The sequence below is a fragment of the Peromyscus eremicus genome, chromosome 4 (assembly GCF_949786415.1).
Source record: "Peromyscus eremicus chromosome 4, PerEre_H2_v1, whole genome shotgun sequence".
NCBI lineage: Eukaryota > Metazoa > Chordata > Mammalia > Rodentia > Cricetidae > Peromyscus > Peromyscus eremicus.
In genome coordinates this window covers 102,460,231-102,473,840 of record NC_081419.1, presented here as the reverse complement: position 1 = coordinate 102,473,840, position 13,610 = coordinate 102,460,231, and the positions used below count along the sequence as shown (strand labels likewise).

At 39.8% G+C, this 13,610-nt stretch overlaps 1 protein-coding gene across 2 annotated transcripts in view; it reads left to right on the top strand.

The window, feature by feature from the left end:
* The window catches only part of Anapc1 (anaphase promoting complex subunit 1), an 85,132-nt gene that overhangs the window by 12,530 nt on the left and 58,992 nt on the right, over positions 1-13,610 (top strand). For both annotated transcript variants that reach the window (XM_059261388.1, XM_059261387.1), the window contains exons 4-11: positions 2,266-2,317; positions 2,511-2,611; positions 3,164-3,246; positions 4,889-4,962; positions 7,030-7,175; positions 7,315-7,535; positions 8,828-9,037; positions 11,661-11,756. In XM_059261388.1, coding sequence (XP_059117371.1) covers positions 2,266-2,317; positions 2,511-2,611; positions 3,164-3,246; positions 4,889-4,962; positions 7,030-7,175; positions 7,315-7,535; positions 8,828-9,037; positions 11,661-11,756 — 983 coding nt within the window. The remainder of the gene's footprint in view (positions 1-2,265; positions 2,318-2,510; positions 2,612-3,163; positions 3,247-4,888; positions 4,963-7,029; positions 7,176-7,314; positions 7,536-8,827; positions 9,038-11,660; positions 11,757-13,610) is intronic.

The following is a 13,610-nucleotide window of genomic DNA, read 5'->3' as shown; positions in this document are numbered from 1 at the left end:
AGGGCCTTCTATATGCTGGACAAGCTCTTTTACACATGCACACATTGCACTTCGTATAGTAGTATGTTCACACTAGAAGTGGACCTTGAGATCTGTTACCAGTACAACGCTATGTGACCTTAAAAAACACGATTACTATAATTCATTTCCAGATATTGAGTACATTAAAATTACTGGATTCATAGTGAAAGGAAATTCAGTCTAATTTGCTACTATTGTAGTGGTTGTTGGAACCAGTTTCTGAAAATTGATTGAAGAAATTAAGCACTTACTATTTTAGGAAGATAAGTGATTTATCTATTTGATGAAGGAAATTCTTAACTTATTGAAGAATACCAACCCATAAATGTAAAATAAAGGGTAGAAGCAGAAATCATTTTGTAGCTTCTAGTGTGCTAATCAGTTCAGGCAAGGTTGTAATGGTTATCATCATTGCGGAAAAGGATGATACCATGCCAGTAAGGATGGTATTACTTGCTGAATATTAGTAAACAAATGTATCTTTTCTTTGAAGTTGTTTTTGGTCTCTGGCTCAGCCAAGTGGTTGAGTTTGGTGTAACTTATAGTAGGGTAGAGGATGTTTTGTACTTTCAGCTAGCTGTGACACAGAAAAAAAAATATGTTTGCTCTATTTTTTTTGAGAAATATTTAATGTGAATATTTAGATCTAGCTTCCAGTTTGTAGTAAACTTGAGGCCTAAGGTGATGAAATTACAAAATAGCATGAGATGGGGAATGGGTTGGAGGTTACTTAGTGGTGGCTGTGGCCAAAAGATTGCTAGGCTGATAAAGGCACTTTCTGCTAAGCCTAACAACCTGAGTTGAATCCACAGGACCCACATGGTGGGAAGAGAACTGACTCCTGCAAGTTGTCCTCTGACTTCTGCAGGTGTGCTGTGGTGCACAATAATAAATGTAATAATAATAAAAAAGAACAAAGGCTCAGTGTGGTGGTATATGTCCCCAGTCCCAGCACTCAGGAGGCAGAGGCAGGCAGATCTCTGTGAATTTGAGGACAGCCTGGGCTACGTAGTAAGTTCCAGGACAGCCAGGGCTCTGTAGAGAGACCTTGTTTCAAAAAATAAAATAAAAAAAGAATGACTGAAGGCTGATAATTATGGAAGCTGGTAGATGGGGATACATTGTGTTTCTTTGTGTATGTATTTGAAAATTTTCATAATAAAAAGATTAAAAGAAAAGAATAGGGAAATTAGTAGCTAGATGAATCCAGAATTTGGAAATGTTTACATTCTGGTCTCTTTAAAAGTGAATCAGGGAGGGAAAGGACTGTTCTGGACAGCAGGCACTAAATGACATCACCAAACTCCTTTTTTCTTCAACAGAAACTGTAGAGCTCAGACTGTCCTAAAATGGGCAGTCCCCTGCCTTAGCCTTTCTAGTGCTGTGATTACAGGGATGGGCTACCAATGCCAGGCCAAATGCAATGTTTTTGAACCTTTTTAAATGAACTTTGTTTGAATTCTGGTTCTAAAAAATGAGGTAAAAGTTTTTTTTTCTGTCTTTTTTTTTTTGGTTGAGTTGGAAAAGTTAAAAGAAGGATTTACTGTTAGGTGATTAATTAGAGTATTATTTTTAATCTTAGTACTTGGGAGGCAGAGGCCAGCCTGGTTTACATAGTAAGTTCCAGGCTAGGCAGATCTACAGTGAGACCCTGTCTCAAAAGCAAACAAACAAAAAGAGAACATCTTTAATTTTTAAATTAAAATTATTTAGTGGCATTTTATTATTTTTTAGGATTATGGCAGACTATAAATACACAATATAAAATTTATGCTTTAAACCATTTTCAAATGTACAGTTTAGTGGCATTAATAGAGAGGAAGATGTTTTCTAAACATTTTTTAATGTGAGCATAAAGAGTCTGAGATCAGTTGCTAAGTCACTTTTAAACTCTCAACATAATCCTTGCTTTTATAGGATGTAGGATTTACACAGGCCGAGCTGATATTTGAGCTTAATTGCAAGACTTGTATCAACTGAGTCTTTTATTGTTTTATTTTCCTTTCTCTTAAGATTTAATTACAAACATAAGTCATCTTAGACTATGTGATATTAAGTGTTCTAATCTCACTTTTTGTTACTCTTGTTTGTTTCCATGGTATGCATATGTATATATATATAAAAATACATCTATATTGAGCTGAGGAAATGTATTATGGTAATATCTTTGTTACTGATGTCATTAGCTGGCAGATGATTATTTAGCTGTAATTTTCTTAGACAAGCATTTTGTTTTGGTTTTAGGCATTGTGGTGTGACTTCATTACATCACAGGATAAATCTGAAAAGATCCACAGTAAGTTTCTTTATGAAATCTTATTTCCCATGATTCCAAATATTTATTTCACTGTGTGATATGTTTATAAGCAACTCTTAGTCATAGTGTTTTAACTTAAAAGTTTTGCATTATGCATTGACGAGCTTTTGCTGTTTGGATTGAACTCTTTAGCAGGAAAATAACCCATAAATCCTGTACCTATTCCTTTCAGAGAGCCATGAGGTAGAGAAATGCATATGTATATTACAGAGCTCATGTATGAACATGCACAGCGTAGATGGGAAGGATTATATAGCATCCTTACCATTTCAGGTAAACTGGAGTGCTTGAAAGTTTTCTGTGTGTTTTGGTAGAGCTTGTGTGTAGTGGATTTTTATGTAGATCTTGGTATGTGTGAAGGGTGTTATTTGTACTTAGTAGTTTTAATTCACCGTGTGCCTATCCTTTCTACAAAAACAGTGTTTTGGTGAAGTAAATTAAATTATAGTATGAGATGTTTGTCAGTTTAATAATATTTGAGAAATAATTTTGGCTTTATTATAGTAGGTGTATGAATAATATTGGGCTTTTTTCTTTGGGCAATGCATCATCTTTTAATGCTCAGTGCTATTAAAGTTTTATTATACTCTGGTGTTGGTACCAACGTTGGCAGCAACTTCACACTGAGCACCTCTTCTGTGGGTTTGATTTTTGTCTTAGAGTTCTTGTTAAGAATCATACATTTTGAAGTACTGTAGTTTGTGATCATGTTACTTTGAAAGCTCTCAGTAAATTCAAAGAAAATTGAGTGTTCTGTCATGTTTCCTGAAAACTTTTCTTAAATTGTTGTTCTCTTACTTCTGTTCCCCTCACTCTTATTGATAGGTGGCAAATGTTTGGGCCACTAAATATGGTTTGCTGTTTGAACGAAGCAGTTCTTCACATGAGGTGCCTCCAAGTGTACCTAGGTATTCAATTTATTCTGTTCATAATATTATTTCTTGGGCTTTTTTAGTGTTGATTCTGAAGTAAACTTGTTAACCTAAATGTTTGGGGTGCTGATGATGTCCATGTTCACAGCATAGTATTAAAACATTTTCATGGCCGGGCGGTGGTGGCCTTTAATCCCAGCACTCGGGAGGCAGAGCCAGGCGGATCTCTGTGAGTTCGAGGCCAGCCTGGGCTACAGAGTGAGTTCCAGGAAAGGCTCAAAGCTACACAGAGAAACCTTGTCTCGAAAAACAAAACAAAAAAACAAAACAAAACAAAAAAAACCATTTTCATGCCAGTTTGAGTGCAGCTGTGACTACTTATCAACACTTCATTGCCCTGTTGTCTCCTTAGTAACATTAAACAATAGCTTATTGACAGGATTTGGTTATTATCTCTGCCATGTCTTCATTGTGCTACTTTGGACATATCATCACTTTCTTAGTTTTCATTTCCTTATTTGTTACAGGACTGTTAGTGGTTATCTCTTGGGGTATAGCAGACTCTCACAGAGGGCCCAGTGTCTGTTAAGTGCTCAGTCAGTGGTGGATACCTGTTGATAGTGCACCTGCCTCACCTCCATGTAAACTGTGAGCTTACTGAGGAGGAGCGCACAGAGCACACACGGTGTGCAAAAGCAGATGATCACTGTGCTAGAGCTGTGTGCAGCTTTTAATCTCTGCTTTCATAGAAAACCAGTGCATTTCCTCCTCTGATTTTCTGAAAATTGCAGACTTAATTACTTGAAGTATTTTTCTCTTCTTTTTAAAAATGTACCCCTTTATGAACAAGTATAAGAATTAATTTCTTGGGCTGGAGAGATGGCTCAGAGGTTAAGAGCACTGGTTACTCTTCCAGAGGTCCTGAGTTCAATTCCCAGCAACCACATGGTGGCTTACAACCATCTGTAATGAGATCTGGTGCCCTCTTCTGGTACGCAGGCAGAATACTGTATACATAATAAATAAATCTTTAAAAAAAAAAAAAAAAAAAAAAAGAATTAATTTCTTAGCTACCATAGTCACACTGCCACTAAGAGAGATAAGTGAATGACTGTCTTAGGCCTGAATCTCAATTCTCAGGGTTCTGTCTTGTGATGGCTGCTATTTGCAGATTTTTCCCCTGGACAGTCATTTTCTATGTGTGAATGTATAGAATTATTACAAGAAGATATTTTCAGAACTAAATCAGAGGAGGCCACGTTAGGTGGTATTTGAAGAATTTAGAAGGTTCCTTTTTGAGATTGCTGTGACAGGATGCTTGACAAGCCCTTGAGGGAGGAAGATTTATTTTGCTCACAGTTCCAGCCCTTCATTCAGGGAAGGCAGGGCAGAACGTGTGTTAGGAGGGCTGTGTGGCAGAGGCTCTGTGCATCTTGACAGGTCAGAAAGTGAAGTGAGGGTTGGGAGCAGGGCTGGACAGAAACTTTCAGACCTGTTTTCCCAGAGGCTCCACAGCCTCCCAAAGCAGTGCTGCAAGTTGGGGACCAAGTGCTCAAACATGAGCCTACGAGGGCTTCTCATGTTCAGGTGGTGACAGTAGGTTTCTGGTTGCTTGTTTAGCACCAAGGTGTACATAGTTATCTTGTTGGTGATTGTTTGTGTATTTGTTTATTGCTAGAGAACCGTTGCCTACTATGTTCAGCATGCTGCACCCACTAGATGAAATAACTCCACTTGTTTGTAAATCTGGAAGTAAGTGTGCTTTTATACTCTTTTACATAAGCTCTGTTTTATTATCAAGGGAGGGAGGAAAATAAAAAAGTTTATTGTTTTATCAGAAGATAATGTAAGCATGTTATAAAAGTAACTTTTATCATGAAAGGAATTCACTGAAAGCAAGGACACAGTCATCTCAGTAAAACTAAGACATACAAATCGGTGAGGGACACTGACGTTTGAAAACTTGCCTGTAGGTGACTGCCCTTTAAAAATAAGAAAATAAATGATCCTTGGATGAATGGTAGGTGTTTTTTGTTTGTTGTTTGTTTGTTTTGAGAAAAACCCAAGTCACAAATAACTGGGTACATTTTAGTATTTCACCTTTTTGGTTCAAGTTTACTGGCGTTCCACACTTTGAATGTATCTGAAGTATTGCTATATACTTGGCTTTAAGTTTAGGCTTTACCAAACATGAGTTGACACCTACAAATAATAAAGACTGAAGACTGGAAGGCCATTTATAGTCTTTGGTCATTTTACTGGTGCATTCCAAATGCCACTGAGGTTTCATCTCTTGCCTCATGAGTGGGATAGCCACAGGCTAAATCAAACCTCTGTCCTATTTTTGTAAAACATACCAGCTTTCTTTTTAAAGGTTGTAGCAAATGGCAAAAAAGATTGTTGATCATGTAGGATGTTAAGAATAATACATAAAACTGTAAACACAGTAAGATTCTGATTTGATAAAAATGGGGTGTGCTGGTAAGCAGGAAGATTGCTTAAGACTAGCACTTTGGGGGCAGCCTGGGCAACACAGTGAAGCTTCTGTTTTCCTCTTTCTTAAAGAATATTATTGTTAATTTTAATTATGTTTATGTGTGTATACCCATGTGTGGGTATGTGCACATGAGTTCAGATGCCCACAGAGGCCAGAAGATAGGATTGGATCCTTGGAGCTGGAGTTACAGGTGGTTGTGAGCTGCCTGACATGGGTGTTAGAAAGTGAACTTGGGTCTTCTGCAAGAGCAGCAAGCACTCTTATGGCCAAGCCATCTCCAGCTCCATTCCTCCCTCTCCTAAAAAGAAAAACCCTCTAACTTTAGTGGGATGGTGGCATTATGAAACAGTTTTTTTATTTATTTTGTTTGTTTTTCATTTTTTGGAGTCAGGATCCTACTGTGTATGCCTGGCTGGGCTGGAACTCTCTATGTAGATCAGGCTGGCCTCAGATTCACAGAGATCTGCCTGCCACTGCCTCCCAAGTGCTGGTATTAAAGGTGTGTGTCACCATGCCTTTATTATTTCTTTATATAATAATTTTTTATTTCTGCAGAATAATCATGTTTTTTTCATTCTCCAGTATTTTAACTGAGAAGGAAATTGTTAAGGATATAGAAACTGTTCTGTGGTGCTATAGAAAAAAATAACTGAACTCAGCAGGAAAAACTTTTCATTTGTAATAAGTAAAACACCTATTGTTCACTACTTCTGGGTTAATTATTAGAGGACAGAAGAGAGCCAGTGAGCCAGTCAGTCAGACCTTTCCAACAGATGACTGTAATCTTGAAAGAAGTTGATTGTTGGCTGGATGTGGTGGTGTGTGCCTTTAATCCCAGCACTTGGGAGGCAGAGGCAGGTGGATCTCTGAGTTTGAGGCCAGCCTGGTGTACCTAGTGTGTTCCAGGCAGGACAGCCAGAGCTACATAATGAAAGTGTCTCAAACAAACAAACAAACAAACAAACAAACAACCCCCCTCCTCCAAAAATAAGAAAAAGAAGAGGAGGTTGATTGTTGAAATAGTTTTGGACCTCTTGCCTCTGGCTCATGAGTTTAATGATGAATCAGGACAAAGCTTCAACTTTTGAGTTATATGTATGTCAAAGTGCAACTAGTCCTGTCATGTTCAATGCATTTAGAAGAAGTTGACACTCAGGCAATTTAAAATTTATTGTCAGTTACATAATATTGAATGGGTTTTGTGCTTTAATTGGCTTGGTTCCCTTTCCTTTTAGGAACGATGAAAACTTTCTTCATAAATAATTCTTTTAAAAGAGTAAAGCCACTATTCTATACCTGTTCATTTCCATTTTGATTTTCAGGTCTTTTTGGCTCATCACGGGTGCAGTATGTTGTAGATCCTGCAATGAAAATTGTGTTCCTTAATATCGACCCCTCCATTGTAATGACCTATGATGCTGTTCAGAATGTGCATTCTGTGTGGACTCTGCGGAGAGTAAAGCCAGAGGTGAGGGGGACTGGTAGTGCTTCTTCCTGTGAGAGAGAGTAAATCCTGAACCCTTGCACAGTTTTGAGTCAATGGAGTTTCCATTCATTCTTTATTCTAAATTCTAACTGCTTATTTTTCCCGTTCATTTTGACTTAAGGAAGAGAATGCGGTTTTAAAGTTCCCTGAGCAGGCAGGGACCCTTCAGAACGTAGCCACTAGCAGCTCCCTCACAGCACACCTCAGAAGCCTCTCCAAAGGCGAATCCCCTGTGGCTTCACCTTTCCAGAATTACTCCTCCATTCACAGCCAGAGTCGCTCTGCCTCGTCACCCAGTCTGCATTCTCGCTCGCCTTCCATCTCCAACATGGCGGCTCTCAGGTGGGCGCCTTTCCTCGTTTTAAACAAGATATTCCAAGCAACGGATACCTGCTTTTTTAGCTCTCTTATGCTTTGAAGATTTTAAGGTTTCTGTTGACAGTTCTTGGGTAGTTTTTAGGGGGACTAGATGTAAACCCGATTATGGTCACTTTAAGACTTCTAAATCTCTGATGCCCCAATATTTTGTGTTTGAGTCGAATTTAGAACTTGCTTATGATGCTGTAAAGTAGCATTGTTTCTCCCATAATGTGCCAGCACTTGGATGAACATTTAATTCTACAAGTAATTTGTTAGTTTTTTTAACCTTAATTTTTTTTTTTTTTTTTAAATTTCAGACAGGGTTTCTTTGTGCCTGGAACTTACTCTGTAAACCAGGTTGGCCTTGAACTCCAAGAGATCCACCTGCCTCTGCGTTTTATGTGCTGGGATTAATGGCATGCGCCACCATTGCTTGGCTAGTTTGCATATGTCTGAAAGTACAGCAACATACTTTGAATAATGTATACCATTTATTTATTTATTATTATTATTATTATGGCTTTTTTTTTTTTTTTGGTTTTTTGAGACAGGGTTTCTCTGTGTAGCTTTGCGCCTTTCCTGGGGACTCACTTGGTAGCCCAGGCTGGCCTCGAACTCACAGAGATCCGCCTGCCTCTGCCTTCCGAGTGCTGGGATTAAAGGCGTGCGCCACCACCGCCCGGCTATTTTGGCTTTTTGAGACAGGGTTTCTTGTGTAGCTTTGGTACCTGTCCTGGAACTCGCTCTGTAGCCCAGGCTGGCCTCAAACTCACAGAGATCTGCCTGCCTCTGCCTCCCGAGTGCTGGGATTAAAGGCGAGCGCTACCACCACCTGGCTCCATTTATTCTTTGAAGAAGAATATAGACTCATTTTCAGTTCTAAGTGAAAATTTTTTTTTTTTAAATTTTAATTCTTAAAAATTTATTTATTTATTTATTTATTTGAAGACAGAGTCTCTGTGTTGCCTTGGCTGTCCTGGAACTCAGTATGTAGATCAGGCTGGCCTTGAACTCACAGAGATCTGCCTGTCTGCCTCCTGAGTGCTAGGATTAAAGACATGCTCCTCTGTGCCTGGCATGAGTACATTTTAACATAAGTTCTAAATAAAGCTTTAGGCTATCTAACTTGCATTAGAACAAACCATTTAAATAGCTGTTCATTTCTGAAAGTGTCTGTGTAACTGGGATTGTACCCCGAGTGCTTCCCATGTGTATTGGCACGTGTTAGGAGCCCGGTTGCTCATGGTCACGCCCTCTCTCTGGTTATTTTGCAGCCGTGCTCATTCTCCTGCCTTAGGTGTGCACTCTTTCTCAGGGGTGCAAAGATTCAACCTTTCAAGCCATAATCAGTCGCCAAAGAGACACAGCGTTTCTCATTCTCCAAGTGGAAGTTTCAACGACTCATTTTTGGCACCAGAAACAGAGCCTATTATTCCTGAGCTGTGCATTGACCACTTGTGGACTGAAACACTTCCTAATATAAGGTTTGGTGGATATAATTTTATAGTCAAAGAAAAGTATTATTAACATTTTAGAAATGTTTGGTGTTATGCCTGGTGGTTTAACTATGTGATAGAGTGCTTGCCAAATATGTGTGAAGTGTTTTAAAATGTCCTTCAACATTAGTTATGGTATTAACACTGTAGAGATACATATTTATACCTTAATTTTAGAAGAAATTATTGATGCTAAGTGATCATGAAAATTTTTTCATTGAATATTTCTTTAATATAGTAACCTTTGAGATTTGAGGTGTTTGAAGTTTTGGGGCAAAACACTTACTTCTGTAATGCCATAGTCAGAGTTTTCTTGCTGTGAAGAGACACTAAGGCAACACTTATAAGGGAAAACATTTAATTGGGGGGCTTGCTTATAGTTTCATATGGTGGGAAGCAGACAGGCATGTAGTTAGAATAGTAGCTGAGAGCTTACATCCTGATCCATAGGTATCCGGCAGAGCAAGAGTGAGACCCTGGGCCTGGAGTGGGCTTTTGAAACCTCACAGCTCACTCCTAGAGACACACCTCCTCCTACAAGGCCACACCTCCTAATCCTTCCCTGACTGCTCTTCATCTGGGGACTAAACATTTAAATTTGAGCCTAAGGGGGCCAATCTCATTTAAACCACCATATGTAGCTTTAGGAATTTGAGATTTTATAGCAGTTTTGGGTAAATTTTGTCTTTGTGCTATATGTCAGCTCTACTTTTTGAGAAATAAATGACCCTGATCCTCTTATGATCTCATTGATAATTTGTTAATTAATTCAGCCACATGCCAGTGTGTGTGCTAAGTAGCACGGCAGTTTAGTGATTGTCTAACATATAGCTAAAGATGGTGACACTGGAGCACTTACTATCCTGCAGGTAAGGCTTTGGGAAGATGGGCACAGTAGCAGCAGTGTTCCAAAGAGCAGTTCCGAGTGTAAGTGTGAATCACAGATGTTCCTACTTTGCTTTGTGAGGGGAGGGGACAGTTAAGAATGAAGAGGCTTGAGAGAGCAGTTGCTTTTTAGGCCTGCTTCCATGGGCATAGTAAACAGAAACAGCAGAACAAGTGTAGGTGTGACTGAGGCAAGAGGGGTGCACTAGGATTTAAAGAATGAGTTTCGGGGGTCCCTGGAGGGCCTGTGGATAAATTTAAATTTCTGTTAATTCTGGAATCATTAGGTGGTGGTGGGTATGTGTAGTGTGTAGGCCTTTTCCTAGGCAGAGTTTTTAAACATTGAATTTTCACATTAGTCTTCCACCTCCTAACAAGTTAAAAGTTGAGTAGTGTAGAAGGCTGGAGACTCAGGATTCAGATGGTGGGTGATGGATGAGAGCTGCTGCAGAGAGAGAGAGAGAGAGAGAAAGAGAGAGAGAGAGAGAGAGAGAGAGAGAGAGAGAGAGAGCGAGCGCGCGCGCGAAGTCAGGTGGGAGTAGCAGCAGGGACATCACAAACATACAGACATTTCAAGAAGAGAGTAGTGTTGGTATTTCCAGGTGCTGGTACTATCTGGCCCTGACTATTGCCTCAGAGAGAGGTACAGTGACAACTCTGGTCACTCACCTTAGAGTGAAGGGTGGTAGGGAAGCATGGTACAGAAGGCAAATGGGAGGTGAGGACAAGCATAGGCTTATTAGCTAGTTTTTTTTTTTTGTTTTCCGAGACAGGGTTTCTCTGTGTAACTCGATTTATAGACCAGGCTGGCCTCGAACTCACAGAGATCTGCCTGCCTCTGCCTCCCAAGTGCTGGGATTAAAGGCGTGTGTGGCTTTTATTGAATGTTTTAAGGAGGTGTCTGGGAGTGTTTTGTGTTTGATGAACTATGTAATGAAAAGTAGTAGTCTCTGAATTTCATCCAAATTTGTTGCTTTGTATATCTAAAAGAAGAGTGAGTTTTTTACCTAGCTACAGAACATTTTTACTCCTGACCAAATATCTCCTCCCCCTTGTCTTTTTCCCGTGTGTGTGTGTGTGTGTGTGTGTGTGTGTGTGTGTGTGTGTGTGTGTGGTGTGTGTTTGCATGTACAGTTACACTGGTATGAGCTTGATATTAGGAGTCTTCCTTGATTTTTGTACCTTCTGTACCTTATTCATTGAAGCAGGGTCTTTCAGTTGAATCCAGAGTTCACTGATATGACTAGTCCAGCTAGCCATCCTGCTCCTGGTACCCCGTCTCTGTTTTCCGAGTCCTGGGTTATACGTGGACTGCCACGCTCACCTGACACTTAGTTGGGTTCTGGGAATTTGAACCCCGGTCCTTACGTTTGCATGGCAAGTGCCTTCTAGTTGCGCCACCTTCATAGCCCTCCACTGAACTCTTTAGATCATCCTTTTTAGGCCCTAGTCTGACCTTTAACATGAGAGCGCTTGAGTAGGGTGGTACTCAGTAGAGGAAGCATTGCACATGGAGAGAAAAGAAGTGATGGGTAAAGGAGGGAATCTGAAAGTGGAGAGATGAGTTTAGAAGTGATAGTGGAGCACATACACATGGAGTTTTTGTGTCGTGGTTAGTGCTTGATCCAGGAAGTATTTCACTTTCTCATAGAATGTTTCCAAAGATTAAGTTACGGTAGTAGATTTTTGGACTAAGACTGATAGTTTATTAATGTGTCTACTTCAGAGAGAAAAATTCCCACGCCTCCAAGGTATTTATAACAACTGACCTGTGTGGACAGAAGTTCTTGTGCTTTTTAGTGGAGGCCCAGCTTCAGTTACGGTAAGTTTCTATTTCCCATTATTTTGGAAGAAATTTAGGACCGATTCCTTCTCTCCCTTTCTATTTTTCTTGTGTAGCCTTATTGGGAGTTAGATTATATATCATAAGATTAACTTGTAGTAAGTGTACAGTTACATGAGTTTTGGTAAATTTATAGTGGTGTGTAGCCACCAGCTCCCACAGTCCAGGTTTAAACATTCCCATCACCATGGAGGAACCCTCTGCCATTTGCTCCCAGCCTCAGGCTTTATTTTAGGGTGCTTTCTGCCTTGTATATTAGCCATATTTCTAAAAAAAATTTTTTTATTATTATTATTATTTTGTAGCCCTAGCTGGCCTGAAACTTAAGAGGTCTGCTTGGCCTCTGCCTCCCAAATTCTGGAATTAAAAGCATTTGTCACCACAACACCCTGTCCTATAAAAGTGGTTTTTTTTGGGGGGGGGGGTTTGGTTTTTTTTTTTTTGTGATCAACTTTTTTGCTTTTCATAGTGATTTTTAGGATCCACCCTGTTGGGACATGTATGAGAACTTCCTCAGTGTTTGTACAGTACTCATTGTATAGATAGGTCACATTTGCCTGCTTACCAATTGATGGATAGTTTATCTCATTATATAGCCCTGGATATCCAGAAACTATGCAGACCAAGCTGGCTTTGAACACAAAGAGATCCACCTGCCTCTGCCTCCTCCTCCCTCTGGGATTAAAGGCGTGCGTCAACATGCCTGCTGTTTTCACTTTTTGGCCACTGTGAATTAGGAACCTGTGGAAAAATACTTTGGACGTATATAATTTTGCTTTTCTTGGGTAGATACCTAACAGTGGAATTGTTGGACTGACTGGTAAATCATGTTGAACATTTCAAGAAATTAGCCAGTTGATTTCCAAATAGGCTGTACACTTTTGCGTTTCTTCCTTCAGTGTGTGAAGGTTTGTGTCTCTTTGTGTTGTCAGCATCTTTGATTATAGCCACCCTAATGGAGTGCCAAGTGGTTTCTATTTATATTTTCCTGATTGTAGGGGACTAGTCCCCACACTTACTTACCCTAGGAACTCTTGAGGAATGAGGGATAAGAGACGTAGGAATAGAGAGGAGAGAAACAGAGAGAAACACAGGATAGACTCAGGTGGACCTGGATCCTTATCCACTGGCCCAGTACTTTATTCCAAAGGTCTATTTATAACAATGCCAAGGGGTGGAGCAAAAGACCTTCCCCTTGCTAGTTACAGTCACCTGGTACCCAGGCCCATGGTCCAATCAGTCTCTTATGCAGTCCTGCTGGGTACAGCCACTAGGAAACCTAGTGGGCTCCAACACCTGATGCTTTTTAAAAAAGTAATTATTTTCTGTGTATGTATGTTTTATCTGCATGTATGTCTGTGTACTATGTGTGTGCCTTTCTGGTGCCCACAAAGGTTCTTGGCAGAAGAGCACATCAGATCCCCTGGAACTAGAGTTACAAATTGTTGTGAGCTGGTATGTGGGTATTGGGAACCAAACCTGGTTGGCTGGAAGAGCAGTCAGTGTTCCTAACGTCTGAGCTATCTCTCCAGCCCCTTCCTGATGGTTTTGATAATGATCATTTTCTCATGTGGCTACTAGCCACATACTTGCCTTCATAGGAGAAGTGCCTATTCACATGTTTTTTTCTACTCATTTTCCTTTTCATTTAATAACAACTGTAGCTTACAGCAAGTTGCAAAGTTGTAGTGAGGTCCTTCTATATCATGAAGTCTTTTTTAATTTAAACTTTTTATTACTTCATTGCGTGTTTTGTTTTTGTGTCCATCTGTCCTGTGGCATTCGAGTGGAGGTCTGAGGGCAAGTTGGGGGAATCTGTTCTCTCCTTCACTA